The 26,084-nt window shown below is 30.6% G+C and overlaps 1 protein-coding gene across 1 annotated transcript in view; it reads left to right on the top strand.

Annotated features, from left to right (window-relative positions):
- LOC108908470 overlaps nucleotides 1-26,084 on the top strand; it is a 462,859-nt gene that overhangs the window by 430,265 nt on the left and 6,510 nt on the right. Inside the window, exons 15-16 of the mRNA XM_018712513.2 lie at nucleotides 4,610-4,750; nucleotides 23,264-23,329. Of these exons, the coding sequence (XP_018568029.1) occupies nucleotides 4,610-4,750; nucleotides 23,264-23,329 (207 nt within the window). The remainder of the gene's footprint in view (nucleotides 1-4,609; nucleotides 4,751-23,263; nucleotides 23,330-26,084) is intronic.

The raw sequence follows: 26,084 nt of genomic DNA on the forward strand, positions 1-26,084 counted from the left end.
TATCAGTAAGATGTGGCTAATTTGAGGTTACTGATGGTTATTTTAATGGATAAAAATGTTATCACACAAATTTGTGTTGCCTAGTCGCTATGTACAAAAGTTTCGCTAAAATTGCATTAATTCGATGCCACAATTTTATTTTTAAAATTTTGAGGGAAGTTTCTTGTTTTTATTGTTTATTTTCAACTTTTGGCTAAAGATGATCATCCGAAATTTAATTTTCTCCAACTTTGGTCGGTAGCAAGATTTTCGCATTAAATACCATTATAATCGTGTATATACAATGTAATATATAAACAAAATATCATTTAAATATCTGCATTTGTTTTAAAAATACTTGGAATTGCATATTTTTTTTTATTTCAACATCGTGTATCTTAAAAACAAAAGGTGGAAGAGCAAATGTAAGAAAGAAAGTATAGTAGAAAATGCCCCTTCATTTCGTAAGGAATTGTTGTATAACATCCTGTATAGCATCCTTTTTTAGGTGAAAATTGGTAGTTCATACACAGTAAAAAATAATAGTGCGAATTCAAAATTATTTTTTAATGAAATTAGTTTGATGTTAAATTTTGAATTAACTTAAAATTTTAAGAAAGAAATAGTGTCAACACAATTTTTAGTTAAAAAAAACAAAATATGTGAGAAATGGGACATACTGTGTTAATATTATCCATTTCTAGATTGAGCAGTACGATAGACACCGACACGCAAATAAAGGCGCCATTTTCAAAAGAAACTTTGGAAGTACGACTACTAAATGTACTCTCGAAAAAATACCACAGCAATCACTAAAACAATGTATTACAAACCGACTTTCGAATACAGTCCGGCTTCATAAGAAACCTACAAACTCGTAAGAAGTGTTACAGAATTTTTTGTAAGTACTCGCCGCGATAAAATACATGTATTTCAGCAGTTCCAAAACAGTTTTAAACACATTTTTAATTAGCTTTTTTCTCTATGACCCTAAACTTCCGATACAAGTTTGTGACATCAGTTAACTGAGTTTTTGTTCTTTTTCACCCCTTTAAATTTTTGACACAAGTTCATTAACACCCTGTATACCCAAGTTAATTTTTTTGATTTACTGGGAATATTTAATATATTGTCAATACTAATACTATAAGTACTTCGTAATACTGGGTTATAAGTCGATAACTTGTTAGACAATTACAAAGAATGTCGGTTTAATAGAAACTTTAGAATGTTATGTCTAAAGAACTTTCAAATTAAATTAGAAGGAGTAATTTTCAAATAGGAAGAAGTGTAGTTTTTTTAAGGAAAAGTGTACCGTTCTGTTATTAATTTGGTCGTACTAATAACAGTAATGGAGTATGTTGACATAAATATTATCTTTTATGTTTAATTCATGTTTATTTGCTAATACTTTTATGTTTCGACATCGTTCAGATTTCTTTGTTTTTATATGTATTTGTCTATTACTTAAAATGTGTTTGAAAAACTGTAGTTTAAGTAATAAATTTATAGTGTTGCGTTATATTATTTACTACAAAATCTAAAAAAGCTAATATTTATCCAGAGTATGTTTTTTGGTAAATTTGTTGCTTTAACAAAGTATTTATACATATTTTTACCAGCATTGTAGGTACTGCAAGTACTATACAGGATGTTTCAGAAAGATCTCCCGTAAATTCAGGGGGTGATAGTACGACAAAAAATAAGAATTTTTTGTCTTATGAACTATATGTCTATCTCCTCTTGTTTTCGAAATACAGAGCCACAAAATAAAATTTTTTAAAACGAAAATTTCTAAACGATGCGAAATATTTTTATGAAATTTGATATTCCGGGATTTTTAAGGATGCCAAATACGCTGGTCTAATTATTTTTTGTACATTTTATAGAGGGCGCTAGTTATGCTACATTCGTATTACATTTAAGTTCTAATTTTTTTGAGGTTAGGTTTTTTGGGCTCGTTTCGGTCTCCAATTTCTAATGTACAATTTTATTTTCTAAAAATAATGTACTCTTGTTGGAACTTCCTAATGTGGACGGTTTTCGAGAAAAAAGGTTTTAATTGAACTCTTACAATATTACGGTGTAGAAAATAGGTGACTTTTCTCAAAGTAGGCTTTTGTCAAAACTTATTGATGGATGTCTCATACACAATGCATACATTCTCAGTAATATTTTAAACGCTAATTACCTTTATATCAAAATTTTAGTGACTAATTAGTCATTACTAACTACAGTCACTAACAATCACTAAAATTTTGATATAAAGTTAATTAGAGTTTAAAATATTACTGAAAATGTATGCGTTGTTTATGAGATATCCAACAATAAGTTTTGACATAAGCCTACTTTGACAAAACACACTTATTTTCTTCACTGTAATATTGAAAGAGTTCAATTAAAAGCCTTTTTTCTCGAAAACCGTCCACATTAGGAAGTTCTAACAAGAGTACATTATTTTTAGAAAATAAAATTGTACATTATAAATTAGAGCCCGAATGGTAAAAAACCTAACCTTAAAAAAATTGGAACCTAAAATGTAATAGGAATGTAGCGTAACTAGCGCCCTCTATGAAATATCGAAAAAATAATTAGACCAGCGTATTTGGCGTCCTTAAAAACTCCGGAATACCAAATTTCATAAAAATATTTCGCACCGTTTGGAAATTTTCGTAAAAATTCTAATTACACAGGTCAACATTTGATCTAATCGGTATAGACTACTAGGGGTTTTTGTGGTCGCTGATTACGATGAGAGGGTCAGTTAACCTCTATCACGTCAGGTTCAAGGTCATTTGAAGGTCAAATGCAGAAAAAGCCATGAAAAATCAAAAATCTGAAAAAATCATGGATATGTTTTTGAGGTCGAACAATCCGAATCTGAGGTCAGCTAAGCTCCACAAGGTCAAGGTCAAGGTCATTTGGAGGTCAAATGCAAAAAAAGCCATGAAAAAAATCTGAAAAAATCATGGATATGTTTTTGATGTCGGAGAATCCAAATCTGAGGTCAGCTAAGCTCCACAAGGTCAAGGTCAAGGTATTAGAAGGTCAAGTTCAAAAGAAAATTTTTAACCGATAACATTTTTTACTTGTTATTCTTCATGTTTTTTTTATATAAACCGTTACTTCTTTCTTGTATCTATATATTTGCATATATAAGCAACTGTTCTACAAGATTTATACTCATTTCACGCACTTTCGCTTGAATCATCGCGCTTATTCAGTTACATATCACTGATCCGACAATAATACCATAAAATCAGTATATCGAAGAACATTTTCTGCGCGTTATATGTGGCTACCGTTCTATCTCGTATGAGGTTACATGCTTACTAGCAGAAGAGGCATCTATATAGCTACTAGTAAAAGAAATAACAAACAATTTCCGTTGAAAGCAACCAAACTATCAAAATGGAGATATCCTAGGAAAAACAGAAAAGACCATGAATCTATGGCAAATAGGATGAAAAGAATCACCTAATGGAAGAGGGATACACCGATTGATTAAAGTTATCGGTAACTGGATTCATCTTAATCCAGCATCATTTTTTCAGATTTTTTCAAAAATTACTTCATCCCTTAAGCTTGACCTTTTGGAACTTCAAAGACCTCAGATTCAGATTTCCTGGCCCCAAAAACATAAGTATGATTTTTTCACATTTTATCATGTCTTTTTCTGCATTTCACCTCTAAATAACCTTGACCTTGACCTTAGCTGACCTCAGATTCGAATTCCTCGACCTCAAAAACGTATCCATGATTTTTTTTCAGACTTTTCCATGGCTTTTCCTTGAACCTGACGTGATGGAGGTTAACTGACCCTCTCATCGTAATCAGCGACCCCAAAAACCCCTAGTAGCCTATACCGATTACGGTGCTCCCGCTTAGATCAAATGTTGATCTGTGTTATTTGTCGCTATGTATCTCGAAAATAAGAGGAAATAGACATATACATAGTTCATAAGGCAAAAAATTCTTATTTTTTGTCGTACTATCACCCCCGGAATTTACGGGAGATCTTTCTGAAACACCCTGTATGTAGGTATTATCCTATAAAATTTTGAAGCATTTAATTATTTTTCTCTAAAATTTTAAAGTCCATATCTCGAAAACGGCGCCCACATGTTGGACCTGTTTTATATAAACCTTTCTGCTTATTTTTACCTAAAGGATGTCTCTTTAAAATTTATTGACTGTCTCGCGAGACACTTTGTATATCAATCAAATTGCAATAAAACATAAACAAAATTATTTGAATTGAACTATTTTTAAGGAATTTGGTCACATATTGATTCATACTTAGTATTTACGACACTTTTACCTTTCTCCTAACTATAAGGTAGCATTGATGTTTTTTTTTGTAAGTAACACGACAATTATTTTAAAAATATTTAGAGAAAATTTACTAAATCATATAAAATACCTGTAAATTGAGTTCAATCGCTTGAACGGATCCTCAGCGTAGTTCTCGAATCACATCGCAAAAAGTCCATCTCGAGAATTAAAGTGTGCCACTGCCAGGGGCGATAGATCAACAAAACTTTGCTAATTTAACTTTTCCGCACCTTCGACGACCCTTAAGAACTTACGTAAGCCATTAAAATTTGACCTCCCTGTATAATTAATGCAGACAATAGACAAGGACCCTCCGTCAACACTGAAACTTCCTCCATGAGGCGGCGGCTTTTCGCAGGAATGAAAAGCCTCACCGGCTTCGGGTCTCGCTCCAGGCACGGCTCGCCAGGACATCGCTCCATCTCCCTGCCGGAAAGTACGACTCTAGTGTATAAATGTGTGTCTGTATGTCTGTACGTTAGCTTGAGTAATTCCAGCATTGAGCACTAATAACGCCAAATATAGAGGATTTTTCAATGAGAATGCCACTTAATGGAAAATTCTTTCAAATATACCTTAAGGAAATTCTTTTCTTTTTAAATATCCAACTCTTTATTAGCTCTCGTATTTTTACTTTATTTTAAAACTGTTAAAGTAAAATAAATTCATTATAACATTTTTAGGAACATTTTTGAATTTATTTGAATTAGGTGACTTAGTACCATTAAATTAAAGTAAATACCTATATCGTAATAAAACCCTCCTTTTAGATCCCAAGTCAAACTAGGAGTACAAAAATTTCAAAAATAGTATCCATTTTGAGCCCACCCGTAGAGGATGCTAGGTACATCCTGCTGGTCTAAGAGATAAAAACCGACAGGGGATAAAATGAAGTTTCAGCATGTAAACAAAAGTAGCTTCTCAGTATGGTCGACATCCGATATAGTCCAGGCGGTATCTGTTTTGAAAAGGGTATACTTGGGTAAAAAGCATATGATCGGAGATTTTTGCTTTAATCGCTTCTAAATAACATCAGAAATGATATTTTTTCTATGCAAATAAAAAAAAACGTGCGCTTAATTGTTATTGCAAAAAAGTATAAAAAAATAGCAAAAATATTCATTTTTTTTTCGATTTCTCGTCGTCAACTTAGCAACTATTCATTTTAGACAAAATTGGAAGAGGAAAAAAGTTTTGTAATTAAATTTTGATCAAGATAGAGTTAGTTGCAATTCGAAAAAATAATTATTGTTATTGCGAAAATCGGAAAAATCATTTAAAAAATTGCAAAAAATGCTAGTTTATTTGTCAATGTTTTCAAACACTTGAATAATACCTACGATCTTCATACTTTTCCCAATTAAACTTCTTAGTGCATAGAATCATCACACCAAATTTCATACAATTCGGTTCGATAGTTTTTAAATAATACCTAATTATTTAATTTTTTTTTAAATTAAAAAATTTTCAAAATGAAATTTCACCACAGAAAGAAGAGCTGTCAAGCTTTAAAATGGTTTTTGAAAAATTCAAATCGGACAATTGGGTGAGCCGTGGTGATTGTTTAAACATTTTCGCAATTTTCACGCTTATAAACAATTGCAATAATTTAATGTTTTTTTCAATTATTTTTTATTTTAACATATGGTTGAAAGTACTCGGAAAGATGAGCATTTAAAAAAAAACTGATGATCCTCCCATTATTCTCGGAGTTATAGCCCGTTAAAGTTAACCCTTATTTACAGCAAAACTATAAGAGTATAAGGGCTGTTTTTTGAACTACTAGGTTTGTCATTCCGAGTACTTTCCAGATATAAATTTACAAAATTAGCAATCACGGGCGTCCCATTTAAAATGTTACTTAAAGATATTCAAGACCGTGTGAAATCAATGAAGTATCAGTGGTGGGGGGAGCAAACACACAGCTACTCCGATCTGAATTCTCGAGTTCAAAACTGTGACGCTCGGAAAAATTTCACTTATCTGAGCTTCTAATGGACCATTCGATGATTTTTTTTAAATCGATGTCTGGCAACTTAAAAAATTCAATTATTATATTTTCAACTACCTTTTATTATTAATTATTGGACTTTTGACATGCCGATAAACAGTTACTTTAAAAAATGATTAATTTATTATGTTTATTTATTTACTATGTTAATATTCTCGACCAAAATTTTTTCACGTTGCACCAGGTAATACTAGTAAGTTTGTTTAAATATTATAAAATTGTTTAAACAATAATTATTTAAATAAACAACTGAATATTGGTATTAATTTTTAGTTGTACGATAAATTAAAAAAAAATAAATTGTGAATAATTATAATTTTAATTTTTTCGTTTACTTAAAAACAAGCATTTTTTGCAATTTTTTAAATGATTTTTCCGATTTTTGCAAAAACAATTATTATTTTTTCGAATTGCAACTAACTCTGTCTTGATCAGAATTTAGTTACAAAACTTTTTTTCCTTTTTAATTTTTGTCTAAAATAAATAGTTGCTAAGTTGTCGACGAGAAATCCAAGAAAAAAATGAATATTTTTGCTATTTTTTTATACATTTTTGCAATAACAATTAAGCCCACGTTTTTTTTATTTGCATAGAAATATTATCATTTCTGATGTTATTTAGAAGCCGTTAAAGCAGAAATCTCCCATCATATGCGTTTTACCCAACCCGAAACTGATACCGCCTGGACTAATATGAATTCTATTCTCCGGTGGTGTCACATTTAGTTGAAACATTATTTTAGACAGACCACAATAATTCCTTTTTAGTCCAATGGAATTGAAAAATAGTTCTAAATGATTTTCAATGAATTTATAAATGAATACTTACAATCCAAGTTATAGTTAAATTACTCAGAAAAAAATTAAATTAAAATTATACTAAATGTATTACAAAATGAAATTACTAATTTTCAACTTGACCTCTAAATGACCTTCAAAGTCATATCCGAACGTAAAAATTTCTATTTTTTCCATTTCCGGGGTAAAAAGTATATGGTTCCATTTAAAATTTTCAACTTGACCTCTAAATGACCTTCAAGGTCATGTTCAAGGTCTATCTATTCCAATATGGATTCAAGTTAAATCGTTTGTTTTCACTATTTACTGAAAATTTGGTCCACTAAATTTTCCGTCTTTTATTTATTACATTATTTTAAAAAATTATATTCACAATACAAATTCCAATTTGTTTCTTTTTTTAAGTGAACACGTGGAGAACAATTTTACAATTAATTTCGATGTATTTATTTGACTATGTGATAAGTATATTGTGGCAAAAAATCTCGAAAATTACTAGCCTTTCGAATTAATTGAATGAAATTTTTTGAAAAGCAAGAATCTTATATCGAAATTCTGGGGTTCCTAGAGCGGCATCTTCTAGAACCTTCACCAACGAGCGTTTATTTGAATTTTTCTAGGATTTAAATGAAGTCAAAACGGGCCCTATAATTTCATGTAATATAAAGACATAAGCAACCACTAGATAATCGAATCTTTGTCTGCCTATCATGAGAAAGCGGAGAATAGGTCTCTGTTACTTTAGAATGCAATGTTCATTTCTGCATAATAACCCTATACCCAGATATCCATGTAGATTTTGAAGGAAATAGACACATTTTTTGAAAAATGCTTGTAATTTTACCAAACTAACTTTTATTAAAACGGTTCTAATTCAAGAAGTTTTTAACCTTCATTCATATAAATATACGTCCCGTGTACAAGATACAAGATGGTGTTCTAAATTTAACAATTTTTTCATAATGTACTTTATGAGGAGCCCAAATTTAGTTCACACAAATGCCTCATTAGACAACAATTTTTGGGTCGAAATTAAAATTTCGCATGTCAAGTTCATAGAACTCTGCTACGAGCTCAATTTATTTTTGGACACCCAATAGTATTATCAAAGTCAATACAACATAAAATCGACAATCAGTAATCCCTTTAGACTTTATCAACATTTCCAAGCATTTTTAAGGTAAAGAATGGACATATCGATTATTAGTATGTTGACAAAGACAGTTTCATGGTTACAAGCACAAACAGAATAGATACCATATAGGAAAACCTTTTATAAAGATATCACACATAAAATGACAATTTGGATGGAATTCCGAATATTCTAACACTCTAAAATTTTACTCTAGTAGACGTTCGAGTGTCACTTTAGTGGAATTCATTCCATCGGGACGTATCTAACAGCAAAGGGGAAAATAAAAGTTGGACATGATCCAAAGGAGAGTTTTAGGAAACGTATTGACGAAAATGGTGTCGCCTCATTTTAAAGGGAAATGTGTATTTTATTCGTATCAGTTCGTATTTTCAATCAAAAATGACTAGAATATTTTTCAGTCTTGTACCTAACAATAATTAATAATAAACCTACACATCTTTTTTGCTGGTTTACATTTTTAAAGAAAACTTGTTATCTACATTAAAGAAAGAGTTCAATGGAACTTCCGTTATGTTTAATTTTTCTTACAGGATATTACTGCTCAATGTTTATCAGTTATTTTGCAACCTTTAATGTTATAATACCTAAAATCTACATTATAGCTCCTATTTTACATTATACTTTTCTAAATATGCTCAAATATGAAATCGGTATTAACGATAAATAAGTAAAATTGCACATTATATAGTTTGCTACAAAATTTATTTGTCAAATTTTTAAATAGTTGGTGGTGATCCAGAAATTAAGGTTGTCCTCCGTAACATTAAAGAGGAAAGAGTAAATAGTAAAGTGTTAACAATAATATTAAAATTCCATCTTGGTAAGTTTGTCTCTACAAGAGCTGAGGCGTTGGTGAAGTAATTTTTCCCATATTCATACATCTTGTGAAAGTCCTATTTTTATATTCCATTTCAAGATGTTAGATCATATGTACCTAATGATAATAATCATCGGCTAGATTAAGTCTGTCCAAAATCTGTATGCATTACCGTAAAAGCAAAATACTTTCAATGATTCTATTCATCACTAACATATTTTAATTTGTGAAAATTTACTATATTTATTAAAAAAAAAGGAATATGTATAGTGAAAACTTGGGTACAACTTTTTATTTTAACTACGCTCGGAAAAATTCGGAATTAGCAATACTGCCCTATAGAGGCAAATGATTTATGTCAATATTATTGTCTTGATTAATTATGTAAAAGGTCGTTTTATTTTCGCCTACTGAACTCAAAGTTTTAAATCCGTGACATTGCTACGCAAACCGAAACGTACACGACCTTTTCAATGTTGCTGCCTATTTTTTTAAAATACGATCAGTATAAAAGTTTTGACCGCTAAAAGGGAGAGGTAACCGGAGAAAACTATCACCCAGTATATCGATCTGACTAAAGCTTTAAGAAATAATACGCCATAATAGTCCAAATAAGTGTGCAAAATTTTAACGCGATCGATAAAAGGGTTATGAAGGTATTAATTAAATTAGTTTTATTTTTGACAATTTTGAAGGCTTGTAACTCAAAAACCAAAAATTTTTTATTTAACTTTATTTTCGTAGATCGTATTTATTTATTGTCGTTTATATGCAGTCAAGCGTTGTCGATGAAATTTGCGGACACCCTATACATTGAATTGTTTTTTTTAATAACATTTTACTTTTCCGGCATCTTGAAAGACAGTGAAGTTAAAAACGATTTTAATTAACACTAGCCTGATGACCATCTACCAATATCATTTAAAGCTATTTACCGCCTTTCACAAAGAAAGAACAATCTGGCTTTTTCTACTGTATCTACTCTCAGAAAATTACATTACTTATTCAGTAACCTCTAAATTACTCTTCTCCATTACTTAAAACAGAAGTGTTTTGATGCGTTGCAAATAGAAATTACATGTTATGAGAAATAAAAATGTTACAATGAAATAATAGCTAACCAAAATTTTTATAGCTAGGTACTGTTTATGGTAGCAAGTATTTAGGTGTTTGAGAAAAGAAAGAATATATCTAAAATAACGTTTATTTTCTTGTGCAGATAGTAGTTAGTGTTTAAAAAACAAAATGCACTGTTTAGTGTCTGAAATAAAATAGTACGTACAAATATGCAATTTAATTTAATGAAAGAATGTGGAAAATGATATAAGACAGCAAAGACATTCAATTTTTGTAAAAAAAATATTTCAAGTGTAAAAGGCTTCAGTGAAAAAATATTTAAAATATTCTATTCTTATTAAAAATAAGGCTTCTATATCATTCACTACAAAACAAAATTTTCAAGGTCGTATCTGATAGGCTTTTAATTGCCATGAACTGGCTAATTAATTCAGCTTGTTTTGACTGAATATTTAAAGGCGAAACAAATTTTCTAATTAAATTACTAATTAAATAAAACAAACATCCCTAATCTTCAATCTTGTTCTAATTAGTATGACTTGCGTGTTGTTTGTTAATCCACTTTACTTGATATAACTTTCTTTGATCTATAAGAAATGCAGAAAACGATGAGATAAAATACACTTAGGAATACAGTCCACAGAACAAAAATATGCCATATAGGAGATTATTCTCATAAAATTATACCCCCACATTTTTACTATTTTCATACTTAAAAAAAAAATGGTATGTGAAGAAGTTGTAAGAAATTTCCAGGTCATTTAAAATCATTCTTAGAAAGTTGAATGAAATAAGATTTCGGAGATACAAGCCACACTTTACATTTTTTTACATTTTCACATACCTAGACAGAATGTTCTCTCAGAATTATTACAATAAAATAAAGTTTGACAGTCGTATCTCTAATAATAAGGATGTTATGGTCATGAGAGTATTCTGTATCTTGGTCATATTCCTATTATTATTAGAGATAGACCTACCAAATCATATACATATCACTTTAATGATAAGGGGATGTTCAGTCAAATAAAAATATTTTGCTTTGCTTGTCTCCAAAATGTAATATTCAATTGTTTTTCTATACCATTTTTTTCTAGGTACGAAAGTAATAAAGATAAGGGAGTAGAGCATTATGTGAATTGTAGAACATTGTACAAATTAAAATGTGATATGTTTTCGTACTAAACGTTTTGTGAGAAAAACATTAAAATTATACAAATATCTTATATATAAAATTCTCGTGTCACAATGTTCGTTCCCGTACTCCTCCGAAACGGCTTGACCGATTCTCATGAAATTTTGTGAGCATATGGAGTAGGTCTGAGAATCGGTCAACATCTATTTTTCATACCCCTAAATGTTAAGGGTGGTCCACCCCAAAATTTTTTTTTAATTTTTTGGACAAAATTTTTTATTTTTATTTTTTTATGATGTGGCTTTAAAAAATACATACAATCCTAAATTTTCACCCTTCTACCATCAACCCCTATTTTTTAATAGCAATATTAGTAATTCAATAATTTTCAACCCCGGTCGATAACTGATCAATTATCACTTGATCATTTTTTTATCCCCGCCAGGCGTCGACCGGTGTCACTTCTGACCCAGTAAACAGAACGGAGTAGGGATGAGATCTCTCTCACACAATAAGCCGTTTCTCACTCTCTACAGTTTTCGGCCATTATTATTATTGTTTGTGCATCAATCGTAATAGTGACGTTTACTATTAACATTAATAAAAAAAATATACACGATATACACTGAATATAATATAGATGGTAGAAGTGAAATTTCTTTATGAAAAATCTACTAAAATAATCCTAGGAATAATTTATATGGCAAAACAACGTTTGCCGGGTCTTTCTAGTAATTTAATAAAATGCATTAAGGGAATATGATTATTCTTAAACATGGTGTCCGGAAATCAAGTATCGTGATAGAAGTTCTCTAGAAATTATTTATCTGTGACAGATGGTTTTGTTTATTTGGACATTTTACCATTCTAAAAATTGAAAATCAAATAAATTAATCTTGCAGGATCAATCAGAAGTTATTTCTAATCAATTTTAGTTTTGTTTTATTTTTTGGATATTTTGGTACACTGCAATTTAAGAAATATGAAAAGAAGTAAATAAACTCTTGCACCTCAAGCACCAGCTAGGATTTTGGAGTGCAGGGGTTTATACACATTTATTTACAGTTTAATCTATTCATGGTAGGTATAAAAAGAAGATTATTTTGTAGGAAAGTCTGATTATTTAATCTTTCATTATTTCCGAAACTATAGAATTTCTTGACATTTCCTGGAATTCGTTTCATTCTTCCATTTTAAAATGCCACTTTTTTTCCTTTGTCTCTTTCATATTTATTTGTATATGTATATGTTGTTATCGTTTTAATAACCCCTGTAATATTTCTGAATTCAATAACATAAAATTAAGTAGTACTTTATTTGGTCAACTTCCGTAAATAACAAATGAAAAAGTTATAATTTCTAGAAATATGAGAATGGCTTAGTAGTTAGTAAATAATTATTTCTAAAGTTATTGGCCTTATTTAACAATGGACAGTCAGTTGTTTCAATATTGACCTATTTTACTTACAAAATGGAGCTATTTGAAAATTCACGTTCCACAAGAACCTGGCCGAAAATTATAGGTCTTTTAAAAAATTCAAACAAATGAACATGAAGGAGGCAAGGGTGTATAAAAAAGTATCTTTTTAAAATGCAAAATCAACATTTCAAGGGAATGTAATGAAATTTCATTGTTTCGAAAATAATTAATTATTGCATATAGCTTTCTTCCACACTGTATATATAGTATACTAATTTTATTTCATTATACAGGGTGAGTCAGAAAGAATGGGTCAATACTAAACTGGATATAATAGACATCAAAATATTATGTTTGAGCTCATCATGTCTTATACGAATGTCGCTGGTTTAAGAAATACAGGGTGCTCAAGGTTTCAATTTTATTCTGAAATTTCTCAATAACTGAGAAAGTTTTGATAGCATGACTCTGAAACTAGGTAGTATTAGATTTTTTGGTGTGAGAATTACGAATTTGAAGCTTATTTTGACGTTGCTCCTAGAGGGCGCTAGTTTCACCATATTATTTAGGTAAATCAGAACATATTTTTTATCTATCGAGCTATGCTTTAAAAAAGTTAAAAATCTAAAAGAACGTTCAATTCTACATAAAATATATACTCTTGTTTAGGTCCCCTAACTTTATCGGTTTCTGAGTTATTTGCATTTAAAAGTTTCAATGTATTTTGTGATTTTCTTTCAGGCCCTGATATTAATATTTCTTTTCTAAGTAGGCTTGTGTAAAATTTTTATGTCAATAAATATTAACGTATTTTGCGTGCGTCTGATTTATTATTCGTGCAAAATTATTAGCTAGTGATAAAAAATGCCATGATATAATAATTTTTCCAACAGTGAGACGCATATGATTTGTGTTTTTGTTCAGGCTAATTTTAATGAAAATGCAACCGCCCGAAGATATGTGCAATTGTACCCAAATAGATTACCTAATTATAAACTATTCAGAAATCTTTACAATCGCTTAGGCGGATCTGGATCTTTTCGACCAAAAAGTAACCATGGTACCTACTCCAAAATCTATCACAGTCGATGAAGAAGAGAAAATTTTATTACGTGTACTCATCGGTTAAGTGCGGCAACGTCCATTTGTAGAATTTTGAAAAAAGAAATGCTCCATCCTGTCCATCCATGTCATTATACTCCGGTTCAGCAGTTATTGCCTCAAGATTTACCAGCTTGCCTACAATTTGCTCAGTTTATACAAAATATGTAAACGGAAAACCCAGATTTCCTCAATAAGATTTTATTTACTGATGAGACGACATTTACCTACTAGACGAGGAGTTTTCAATTGGAAGAACAATCATTGTGAGATTCCGCATGCTGTAAAAGAAAGACATTTTCAGCATGAATTCAATGTATGTTTTAATTTCTGTTCTTTTTCCCAAGACCTTTTGAATTGCCACCCAATCTAACTGGACCTCATTATTTAAACTTTCTTCAACATAATTTAAACGAGCTTCTAGATGATGTACCACTCGTTTTAAGAGAGAGTATGTGGTTTATGCACGACGGTGTACCACCATATTTTGCCTTACCAGTACGCCAGTATTTAAATGAACATTTTCCTCATCGGCGGATTGGCCACTTAGTTGGTCACCAAGAAGTCCTGACTTAAACCCTCTGGTCTTCTCAGTGTGGTCAAACTTAAAGGATGTGATGTATCGTGAAGAAATTAATTCTATTGAGAAGTTGCGGCAGAAACTACAAGTAACCGCAAATGCATTGAAAAATAATAGGGACATTTTGTTTAATATTCAGAGACATTTAAGAGTGTATAATAAAATGTATTGAGGTAGGTGGTGTACACTTCCAGCATTTGATTTACGGTTTGTTATTATTACTATTATTAATAATTGTTATTGTTATTTTCATCTTTTGAGAATAAAAATCACTACAAAATACAATGAAACTTTTAAATGCAAATAATTCAGAAACCAATAAAGTTAGGCGACTTAAACAAGAGTAAATTTTTTATGTAGAATTGAACGTTCTTTTATATTATTAGCTTTTTCTAAGCATAGCTCAACAGATTAAACAAATATGTTCTGATTCACCTAAATAATACGGCGAAACTAGCGCCCTCTAGGAGCAACGTCAAAATAAGCTTCAAATTCGTAATTCTCACACTAAAAAACCCAACACTACCAATTTTCAGAGTCATGCTATCAAAACTTTCTGAATTATGGAGAAATTTCAGAATAAAATTTAAACTTTGAACACCCTGTATTTCTTAAACTAGCGACATTCGTATAATGCATGATGAGCTCAAACATAATATTTTGGTGTCTAGTATCTCGAGTTTACTGTTGACCCATTCTTTCTGACTCACCCTGTATATTTTCTTTTTCGTTAAACTTTTCCTATCTGTGGTATTGTGATTTTTTAGACACAAATAAATAAATAAACAAAAATTTTTAATTTGCAGTGTATAAGAAAACAAAAAAAACAGCTTAAGAAATGACACAAATATATATTTTCAAACAATATTTACTGGTCAAATTTCATATCCAATTAGAAGAACTTGCATACACGAGACAGTTGTATAATGGTTGTACCTATTACATTGTACAACCACTTGAAATTTCGCTTTTACATCCAATATCTTCCCTGAAACAGCTTTCAGTCAAATTTTACATAACTTGTCGGAAGATGAGTCGAGCCTAACCACGTTAATTACTTAAATTCATCATCGACCCTCCATGAGCTCCAAGTCTAGTCATCTAGGGACATTAGAGAACTAATTTAATACCGAATGGAGAACATGATACGCGTCAAGTCAGGAAAGCCACAATTCAGTTACCTACTGAAAAATGTGCAATATGCCTGATATAGATATAGCTACTAAAAAAAAACAGTAAAATTTGAATTAAAATTTTTATTTATTTGACGAGTGACGTAGCAAACAAATATAATATGCAATAATAAATAAATATACAGGCTGATTCAAAAGTCAGTACAAAGAATTTAGGGGCCTATTTTTGAGATCAAAATAAAACTTCTTTTTCCTATAAACGTGAGTCCACAAATGCTTAGTTTTCGATATACAGGGTGTTAAACCTTTTTATTTTTTTCGATTTTTTAAGAATAATTTCCAAACAGATTTAAATGTTGGCAAAAACTTGGGGTACGGAAGTTTTTTAGGATGCTAAATTTAAATATGTCATTGCTTTGACGATTCGTGTAGAGGGTGCCACCTATAAGGGTAAGCTTGAATTAAATTGGCTCTAACTTTTATGCTACTCTGTACATTGACGTTTCGTATTAGTGCGTTTATTCCCCTATCAATTTTAAGCAAAATAGGTACAATTTGTCGAAATCTCTCAGAACAACCGTTTCCGAGATATTGACTGATGAAGAGTTAAATGCTCACCATATTTTCGATCAAATTATTTTTAAAGTTCAATGAATTTAGATATTTCTTATTTTGTTTTTTTTTTAATAATCTGTTTTCTGCCTGTATCGTTCTCAAGAGTCTTAGATTTCAACAAGTGACAGAAATAATTGTCAAACTAAGCAGTCATAGCCTACTATGTTTTTTCCCTATTTTGATAATAAATCACTGATTTTCTCGAAATCGGTTAAATTTAATATAATAATAAATTAAAATTCAAGATCATTGCGTTACTGATTAGATGGTGAATAAATTTTAAAATTTTTCACCAGAAATAGTTATATAATAGAATTTGAAAATATGATGTGCATATAACTATTCATCAGCCAATATTTCGGAAACGGTTGGTCTGAGAGATTTCGAAATAGTATACCTTTTTTGCTTAAAATTGATAGGAGAATAAATGCACTAATACGAAATGTCAATATACAGGGTAGCAAGGAAGTTAGGGCTAATTTAATTCAAGCGGACCCTTATAGGTGGCGCCCTCTGCAAGCAGCGTCAACAGCAATGACATATTATTTAAATTTAGCCCCCTAAAAAATTCTCATTGTATGCCAACATTCAAATATATTTAGAAATTATTCATAAAAATCAAAAAAAGTAAAAAGACTGCAACACCCCGTTTATTGGAAAAAAGTCATATATTGATTTCAAAAATATGCTCCTAAATTCTTTGTACTCAATTTTTAATCAGCCTGTACAAATTCCTCTTATGCGGGTATGGTTTTACCTTCGAGATGTTATTTCTCAGATCACTTTAGGCCGAAACAATTTGAGTCAAATGGTAGAGGTTTTCGAGATACAGAGTTTGTAAATTTAAAATAAATATTACCTAGACTTCACAAATATGCCTGAAGATTTGATGAAATTGACGTCTTAACCGGTTAAAAATAAAACTATCTACTCCAAATTGGTATATGTCAATCAATAACAAATGTGCTATTATTAAGAACCCTTTCATTTCATTTTTAAAGATCTGCTCTTTTCAGGTGATATATCTACGGCAAACATTATTGGAGATATTTGAGTAATATTATAAAATACCTTTTTAAAATTTGAAAATCTGTACCTTGAAAACTAGTGGCAGTAGATTCTTGATTCAAATGGCGTTTTGTGTATCGAATGATCCTAGAAATAACCCTCGAGGTTATAAACAGATTTAAAAAACACCCCGTATACGAAGTGTCTCAAATAAAGCAAGAAGTGAATTAGACAAAAAATATATAATTTTAAATTTCATATGGGGCGATTTCTATTTAAAATAAATTTCGAACTGCAAGTGTTTGTTATAAAGGGTGTTTTCAAAATAAGTAGCAGTACAGCATAAAGATGAATATTGACCCCTTACGAGATACAGCCTCTGTTACCAAAAAAAAAAAAATAGAACAGCAGCTGTAATTTGAAAACCAAAAAAGGTATAATTTTCAAATTTTACACAAATTTTCTACTAATGCATGTGCAACTTCTCAACAATTTTTCGAAAATATCTGCCCCTTGAAGGATGTTGAAATAAGCATCCCCTAAGTTATTTTTTGATACAACTTTTTTGTTTAACAAATATTGATTATTCAAAAATACGTATTAGCCTGGTTTATTTTAAATTTTTTATTTTTTTATTCTTTGCTTTAAAACTAACCGGTTATTAATAAAAAAATTAAATTCATCGACTACAACTCTCACAATTGCAACTAAAAAATATTTAAGTAGGCGGCTGTCATGCTAATTTCTGTCATTAATTCAGCATATTCTTCTTGCTGTGGCACAATTTTTCCAACATTCAAAAAATACTTGCAGTATGTCAACATATTCATCATTAGAAAAATTACACAACCAGACAAAAGAAAAGTCTGTAGTTTTCATGTGACATGTTATCCGCAGTTAATTGGCCCCTAATCACGAATCCGGTGTCAGAATTGACCTATCACGCAAAAAAACACGAAAAAGTGCTAGGAAAAATACAAACATTTCTTTTTTCTATATTCAAATGTTCATTTATATGATTAACACCCCACCGAACGTAAGTTCGTGGTCAGAATTATTGGTTCTATTTCTAACCTCAAAAAAACGGGTCAATTAAGGTCAGATATCACGAATTTTCAAAAATAACTGATTCGCGCCAAATTTGGTATACAGGGATCACGGATCCGAGGTCAATTTTACAAAATTCAAGATGGCAGATCCAAGATGGCCGACCATATTTTCAAAAAATATCACATTCACGCTAAATTTGGTATATAGGAGTTTTCTCTAAGGAACAGAAACTTTAGAAAAATTTTTTAAAAGTTACACATGCATTGGTAGAAAATTTGGGTAAAATTTGACTGTTAAACATTTTTTGGTTTTCAAGTTACAGCTGCTATTTCATATTTTTTTTGGAAACTTTAAAAGGTTATTTTTATGCAAAACGTGTTCTTTTTAGCTGTAGATTCACCGGTACCATTTGTGCTACTTCTTTTTGAAACACCCTGTATAATCTGGTAAAAAACAATAATTTTAACTAGAAAAATTGTCTCCCAAGAAACACTTCGTAGGAATCGATTACACAATATCAGTTTTAAACTTAGAAATTTGATAACAATATATGAAATTCACTTTAATACAATCTTGTTTAATTCACTTCGTATTACACCAATACTACACATTATTACTACAATTGTAAACATGAAGAACAAATATATAATTTAACTTTCAATCATAATAAATGCAATTTATATACACTGATACATTAAGTTATTTTTAAAGTATATCATGCTTCTTTTTTTACTGTTACTTCTAAATAGTTTGTCTGTATATCTAAGTAGATATTTCTCCAATAATATATGGGGAGTAAATATTTCTTTAAAGAATTTCGTAAAATGATTGCAAAATATAGTTTTAGCATCAATTGTATTTTATTGTGATTGCTATATTGTTATTAAAATTTGTTCTTCACGTTAAAATTCGTATCACGTGAATGTGTAGAAAATTACAGCAAAATAAAGCTCACTAATTTATTGGCTATCGCTTTTATTGTACGCATACCAATATTGTTCTAATTCCATTTATCACATCCCAGCTGTTCCTAAGGATTTAGGTTATTTATCATTTTAAATTCGCGAAGCTAAACATCCCATTAGGTACTATCAATTAAACAGGAAATATATCCCGCATATATTTTTCAATTGAAGTTGTACGTATTCAGTTTTTAGTTAGAACAATATTGAACATGGCTGTAAAAAAACCGCTTACTGCATTGTGCTCTGCTCTGACATTTCCTCTGCCATTTATAAAATTGACGTAAAACGCTTCCTTCCATTTGAACCATTTTGCAGAATCCATATTGATCCCCATCATGTTTTATATTTCGTTATCCTTACAATCACCATTCTGACAGATATGAAATTTTACAAAAGAAATTGTTGTATGTGTGACCATAAAATCGGCTTACTAGGGTTAGCGTCTCCCAATAAGTTTTTTTTAGATAAATTCTTTTTGCATTACAAACCTGCAGTCTTCAGATTTAAATTAAATAACAAATCACGCAATGTACAACAATTTTTTGGGTCAGAGTGAAATTCAAAATTCTGTCATTGGCACACAAGTACAGATGCAGTTTGGCTTGAAGTAGATTCTATTTTGTTTTACTCAATCGCTCGTGTTTTGCCCTCTTGTTGTAATTTAGTTTTTTAATCAGTATTTACACAACTCCAGTCAATGGTTTCCTTTGGAAATAAAAAAATAACTAAATTATAAATAAAATATCCCATCATGGGGATACTGAACATTTAATATTTGGCATTAGCAATCGAAACTATTAAACTAAATTAAACTTTTTTAAATAAATAACAAATTTGTAAACCACCCTGGTAGCTATGCTTCAAACAACAATTACGAACTTTCTATCTAAAGAAATATCTGGATGTTTTACAGATAGTGTACTGGCATATGTCGCAAAGAATGTTATCGATATTACTTACAATAAAGGTAAAATATGAATCAAACGGTAATGACAAAATGTCTCTTACATTACTCTACGAGCAAGATATAAATTTTTTGTAAGTTTCTACGAGGTCTGTTCAAAAAATAATAGAACATTATCTTTTTAATAATTAATTGTACTTATACGTTCATTGATTCTTGCCTCTTTTAAAGTACTGCTCTCCCCTATTAACACACTTTGCCCAGCGAAGCAGTTCTGGATAGCTTCATTGGAAATGGTATTTATATGAGTATATGACAAATTTGTTTTGATGTCATCAATAGTCTGAAAACCTTTCAGCACTGATTTTAATTTCTGAAATATGAAAAAATCTCAAGAAACCTGGTCTGGCGATTGAGGAAGGTGAAGGAGGACGGTAATCTGATTTTTGTCACTAAACTTGCTATTTGGCAATGCTGAGAATGCGGGCGTATTGTCATGGTGCAAAAACCACGGGTAGTCTTGTCATAACTCTTTCTTTTTACGGATATTTTCACGTAACCGTTGTAAAACGTCTTGATTAGTACAAACGATTCACTGTTTCACCTTGAGCCAGGAATTCAAAATGCACAATTCCATTAAACTCCAAAAATAAATGAGCATCACTTTGACATTAGGTCGAGATTCACATACTTTCTTCCTCCTTTGCCAATCCAATGTGATGATTGACCTTCTGTCTCAATGTCGTAACCGTAAATCCAGCTTTCAGCTCCCGTTATGATTCTCTGAATGAATGTTTCATCGTAATTGGATTGTTCAAGGAGTTGTCGACAAACGTCCATATGATTTTCTCTCTGTTGTTCGGTCATCAAAAGAGGAACAAATTTTACTGCAACTCGATGCATGTTCAGTTTTTAAGTCAAAATTTCATGGCATGACCCAATAGAGTCCTTTCTAGATAACCCCTTCTGCAATTTATCTTTTTCACAGTCAATTGGCGATATGAATGTACCAGATCTTTGACTTTCTAAACGTGGCAGTGATCAGTTGATGTTGAAGGATTGCCTGGACGAAGATCATCTTCAATTGAGTGGCGATCACTTTTTCAAAAAGTTCGTTTTTTTCTGAGCAAACCTCGTACATTCAGTTTGAAGCAGCTGTAAAATTGTACGAAATTTCTTGTTATACATATAACACATTTGACAATTATGGATTTGATTTTTTTTGAGAAAAACCTTTTAAATTGATTTTATTTTCATAAACCTTTACAATGAGATAATTTTGGCAATTTTAATTGTGTCAATAATATACTTAAAGAATAACGCTGTCGTACCACCAGTTCATTTATTTCATTCATATGAATACGACTTTTTAAGAATTCGTATGAGTAAAATATCACATAAAATGCCTAAATAAAATACTTACTCATAACTTTTATTATGCTGTCATTTTTAAATTCACATAATTTCAGTCTTGCATATTTATTTAATTCTAATCATATGTATATTTGTAGAAGATAGATCTCTCTGTTTTTTGTAGCTTTATTATTTGTTGTAGTTAATAAATTATATTACAAGATAATTATTGCATATAAAATTTATAGCGAATTTATAAAAAGAAAAAATTATTTGATGAACCAGTAAAGATATAACTGAAATGCTTGCCATATATTTGAATTTATTTTTTATAGATTTGTAAGAAAAACTTGTTGTGTAAATACTTCTGTTTTGCAATAGTACTTACGTAAGCAATTATTATTAATAATCTTTTGTAGTTAGCATTTTAACAGGTTGCTTTTAAGCAAGGGAGATGGAGAGATAGAGTAAAACAATGTAAAAAATGGATAGTTACCATTAAAGGATTTTTTCAGTGCCGCCTAATTAATTTGTTTCGCCAAAACTTTCTTAATGAAATTCGAGAGGAAAATTTTCTGGATAATTAAGCATACTCAGAAATTGTAAATTGTTTATTAAGTTTTAGTGAAACAAGTTATCAGAACCTCGGCAGAAAATGCAGAAAACTATATAGTGTTCTCTAATTAAATTTCAGAGCGAAATTCACAAGATGCTTCTGGCACTCGTCCTTTCGGACAGCCCTTGTGTATAGGTCCTCAAATAAACAACGGAAATGGCCTTGATATACCCCAACCCTTACAGTCACCTTCACCTACACCTTCCAAAGGAAAACACTCACCTATTGCTAAAAAGGGCACAAAAACCAAAAAATCAAACTGACCTTTTTACTACCTTTACATAGTTCTATTGTTATTAGCAATATGTTGCTCAATTTATTTTTTGGTTTTGTTATTCAATTTCCTTTTGTTGATTGTTTCCATCTGTGATAAATAAAGATTAATCTAAAGAAACAAACGTTTGTTTATTCAAATGAAGAGAACGAGTAAGTTAGTTTTTTGTGCTTGATTATAACAATGTGTGGTCTTTGAAAGTAATAATAAAAATGAGTATACAATCAAGAAGAATTTTGCAGTGTTTCTTACAAAAAAGCTGTTTCCACTTAACTACCTATATTGTTCCAGTGGAGACGTGTAAGGATCAATTTCAGTGGCTTTAAAAGAAATATTACCCAACAAATCTAGGGCTTCCTGTACTGAAAAACGAACCCTCATGAGTACGTCATTTTATCCAAAGTAGATATTGATAAACTCATTCAGAACTTTAAATTAATTAACTTCTTTTCAGAATACGTAAAAAGAATTTCTTTGTAGACTTTAATTAATAAAGAAAAATATTTTATACACACCTTTATTTCTAACATATTTGTGAATCGTCTTTTACTAATAAGTATGTATTTAATTACACATTACATACATTTTTTTCTTTTCCACGTTAATATTTCTTTTAAAACCATAGAAACTGAATCACTTCAATATTATTAATTGCAAACCTGCTGTTAAAACTAATGGAGGAAAACAGCTGGGCCTCATTTGGACCCAAGAGCTTTCAGTAACTAATACAGCTTTCAGTTATGAGAAAAAAAAACTGTACCCCCAGAATTTCCTATAATCATTCCTAAAATGATCTGACCTTAATTTGTTGTATGTATAGTTCAGCACTAAACACTAATCCGCCACGACTTAGTATAGTTAACACTAGCTTGTAGAAGTTACCAGTTTCTCTTGATATCTTGTAGCCAGTATACAACTTTTCAATGTTATTTGTCAGGAACAAGCATGACGTCCTCCACGAGTGCTGTGAACATTTGTCCGATGTTGAGGACCAACAATGTCGGTCTGTATTAGAATGACATTAGAGAAGAATCCAAAATTTTATTTCATTTGGAATTTCGTTTCGATTTTGCCCTTAGATGGAATAGAAAGTTGTTTATGCGAAAACTAAACCACAAAAAGTTATGATGTTTCATTATTTTATTTTTGCTTGTTCAGTGTCCAGTTCATCTATTGAATTTTACAATATATGTTTATTTATACATTACTGCGCCAGCAAATTATTCTATCGATTTGGCTATGTTTACACGTTTACTTTAAATTCAGCATATATGTACCATTGGAAAATACTTATTTAATTTAAAAAAATTCAAATATTTAAATTGACAATATGTTCCACCAAGATATCATGAAACTTAATAAATTTACCTATATAAATTTCACGAAAATGTTTTTATACACATAATTTTGAAGTTAAGAAAGAATTTAGTAATCCTAAAAATAATACAATTCAGAAAATTATAAATAATTTAAAAAATACAACTACTAAAACTATTCCTTCAAAATTATAAATACTTTATCAGTAGCCTTATTATTTTTAACTATTATCAAAGTTTGACTCAGCGTATCTTCAGAAGTCGCTCCTTTATGTCATCAAAATTGCACTCTCGTAAATGGAGTATATTTATAAAAGAATTAATAAATTGTCATAAAAAAACTCACTACAACAATTTTTCTTAAAAGACAAAAATTAGTCTTCCACATCCACAATCTACATCGTTGACCACAAAACTGGTCAACAACCATTTATAAATATTTTCTACAAATGAAAAGTCCCATTAGTAATTCTACTATTACATTATACCAACTAAAAACAAGAAAAGAACTTTTAAGAATATTGGTTTTAAAATATTTACTTCCTCATATTTTTCGCCATCAATCGTCTTAATAACTTTATTTTATTATTTTAATTGATATAATGCATCTAATTTAAAAGAAATCAATGGTACTTTTGATTTTTCATTCTGTACCACCCTAAGCGTTTAGTAGATGTTGCGGGTGCAATTCAGCGCTAGGCAGGGCTGTAGTCTGCAGAGCTGTTGTTTCCAACAATCAATAGGTAGTTAATACTCCTTGCATCGCCGCCCTTGCAAATAAGGAGAAAACAATTATTCTGTGGGATTACTGGATTAATAATAATTTACATACCCAGTCTCATTTGGATCTGATCAAACGTTTTGCAGTTATCTAAAAGATGTGTTTATAATAGTGGATTATTAACGATTGTCGGCCCCTTGTTCGTAGTATACTTATTGCCTATATTGACATTTCGAATATTTTATCTCAGTTTGGCATCTTATTATAGAAATAAGCTATGCAATATCATTAATAAGTTATACTTTTCTATCAATGGAAAATGTTTCACCTGTTACAAAAACAAAATTAAAATTACAGATAAACATAATAGTCGGATAAAATACTAAAAATAAGTAAAGAAACGCAGGATTTTGTATGAAGATAAAACATTTTATTAATTAAAAAGGTGGCAAAGTTTTTACATGTTTTAAAATGGTAGACATTGCCATTAAATATTAAACTCATTTGGCATACCCGACTTCTTTTACGAAAATGAGACTGAATTTCATTGATAACTCTCCGAATTTCTGGTTTTAATTCAGGAATGGTATTCATTTGAGCTGAATAAACTTTGGACTTTACGAATTTCCACGGGAAAAAGTCGCATGGAGTGAGATCGCATCAGCTTGGTGGCCAAGTCACTTCACTGATGAGTCGTCCATTAAATTTCTGCAGTAACAAGTGGATAGTGCCGTATGGCAGATGGCATCATCCTGCTGGAACCACATATCATTCAAATCCATGCTATCCAAATGAGGCCACAAAAAGTTCAATAGTATCTCTCGATATCGTTCTCCATTGACAGTCACAGCACTGTCAGCCCCATTTTCGGACCAATCATCCCATCGGTATAAAATCCACAAAACACTGTCACTCTTTGAGTATACGTGGTCGTTCTTGAATGACCTGAAGATTGTCTCTACCCCAAATTTGAAGTCTTGCTTGTTCACATATCCACTAAGATGGAAATGGGCCTCGTCGCTAAAGATGATTTTATTAGCAAAATCACCGTCCACTTGTTGATTTTCCAACATCCAATCAACAAATGTCCGGAACATTAAATAGTCGTCTGGTTTCAATTCCTGGGTTAGCTGAATCTTGAATGGATGCAGATGCAGATCTTTTGTCAAAATCTGCTGCATTGTGCTTTTTGAAATGTTTATTCGCAGTGATCGACTGCACACTGAGGTTACGGGAATTTCCGGCCCATTATCACTAACCGTAGCAAGGCAACTAACCTTTTCACAGTTGTTTCATTCGGGGCATTCTTTCTACCGAAAACTCCAGGTAATTTGCACAGAGTCTCAACACACTCTCCTACTTATAATGAACTTTCACAATCTTCATTCGCTCATCCGTCGTATAGCGCTCGATTTTGTTTAACCGCAACATTACTGCAACATGATGCCAACTATTCGGAATGAAAATTACGCACAATTCAAATCCTGCATTACTTTTGGGTCAGCTTTTATTTGCATTAAATTTCATGGAAAATATTTTGCACCTTTACCGCATCCATTGTTAAAGAAAGGATACTTATGGTACATAAAATATTTTTCTCAAATTGGCAAATGATGTATCAATAACAAAGTTGTGCCGTTGTATCATTGTTTAATTTATCAGCAACATTTTTGTTCTTATTTTAGTTGATTCTATATCGAGTTTCCAATTGGTATGTGGGA

This window comes from Anoplophora glabripennis, unplaced genomic scaffold, assembly GCF_000390285.2.
Source record: "Anoplophora glabripennis isolate ALB-LARVAE unplaced genomic scaffold, Agla_2.0 scaffold240, whole genome shotgun sequence".
In the NCBI taxonomy this organism is placed as follows: domain Eukaryota; kingdom Metazoa; phylum Arthropoda; class Insecta; order Coleoptera; family Cerambycidae; genus Anoplophora; species Anoplophora glabripennis.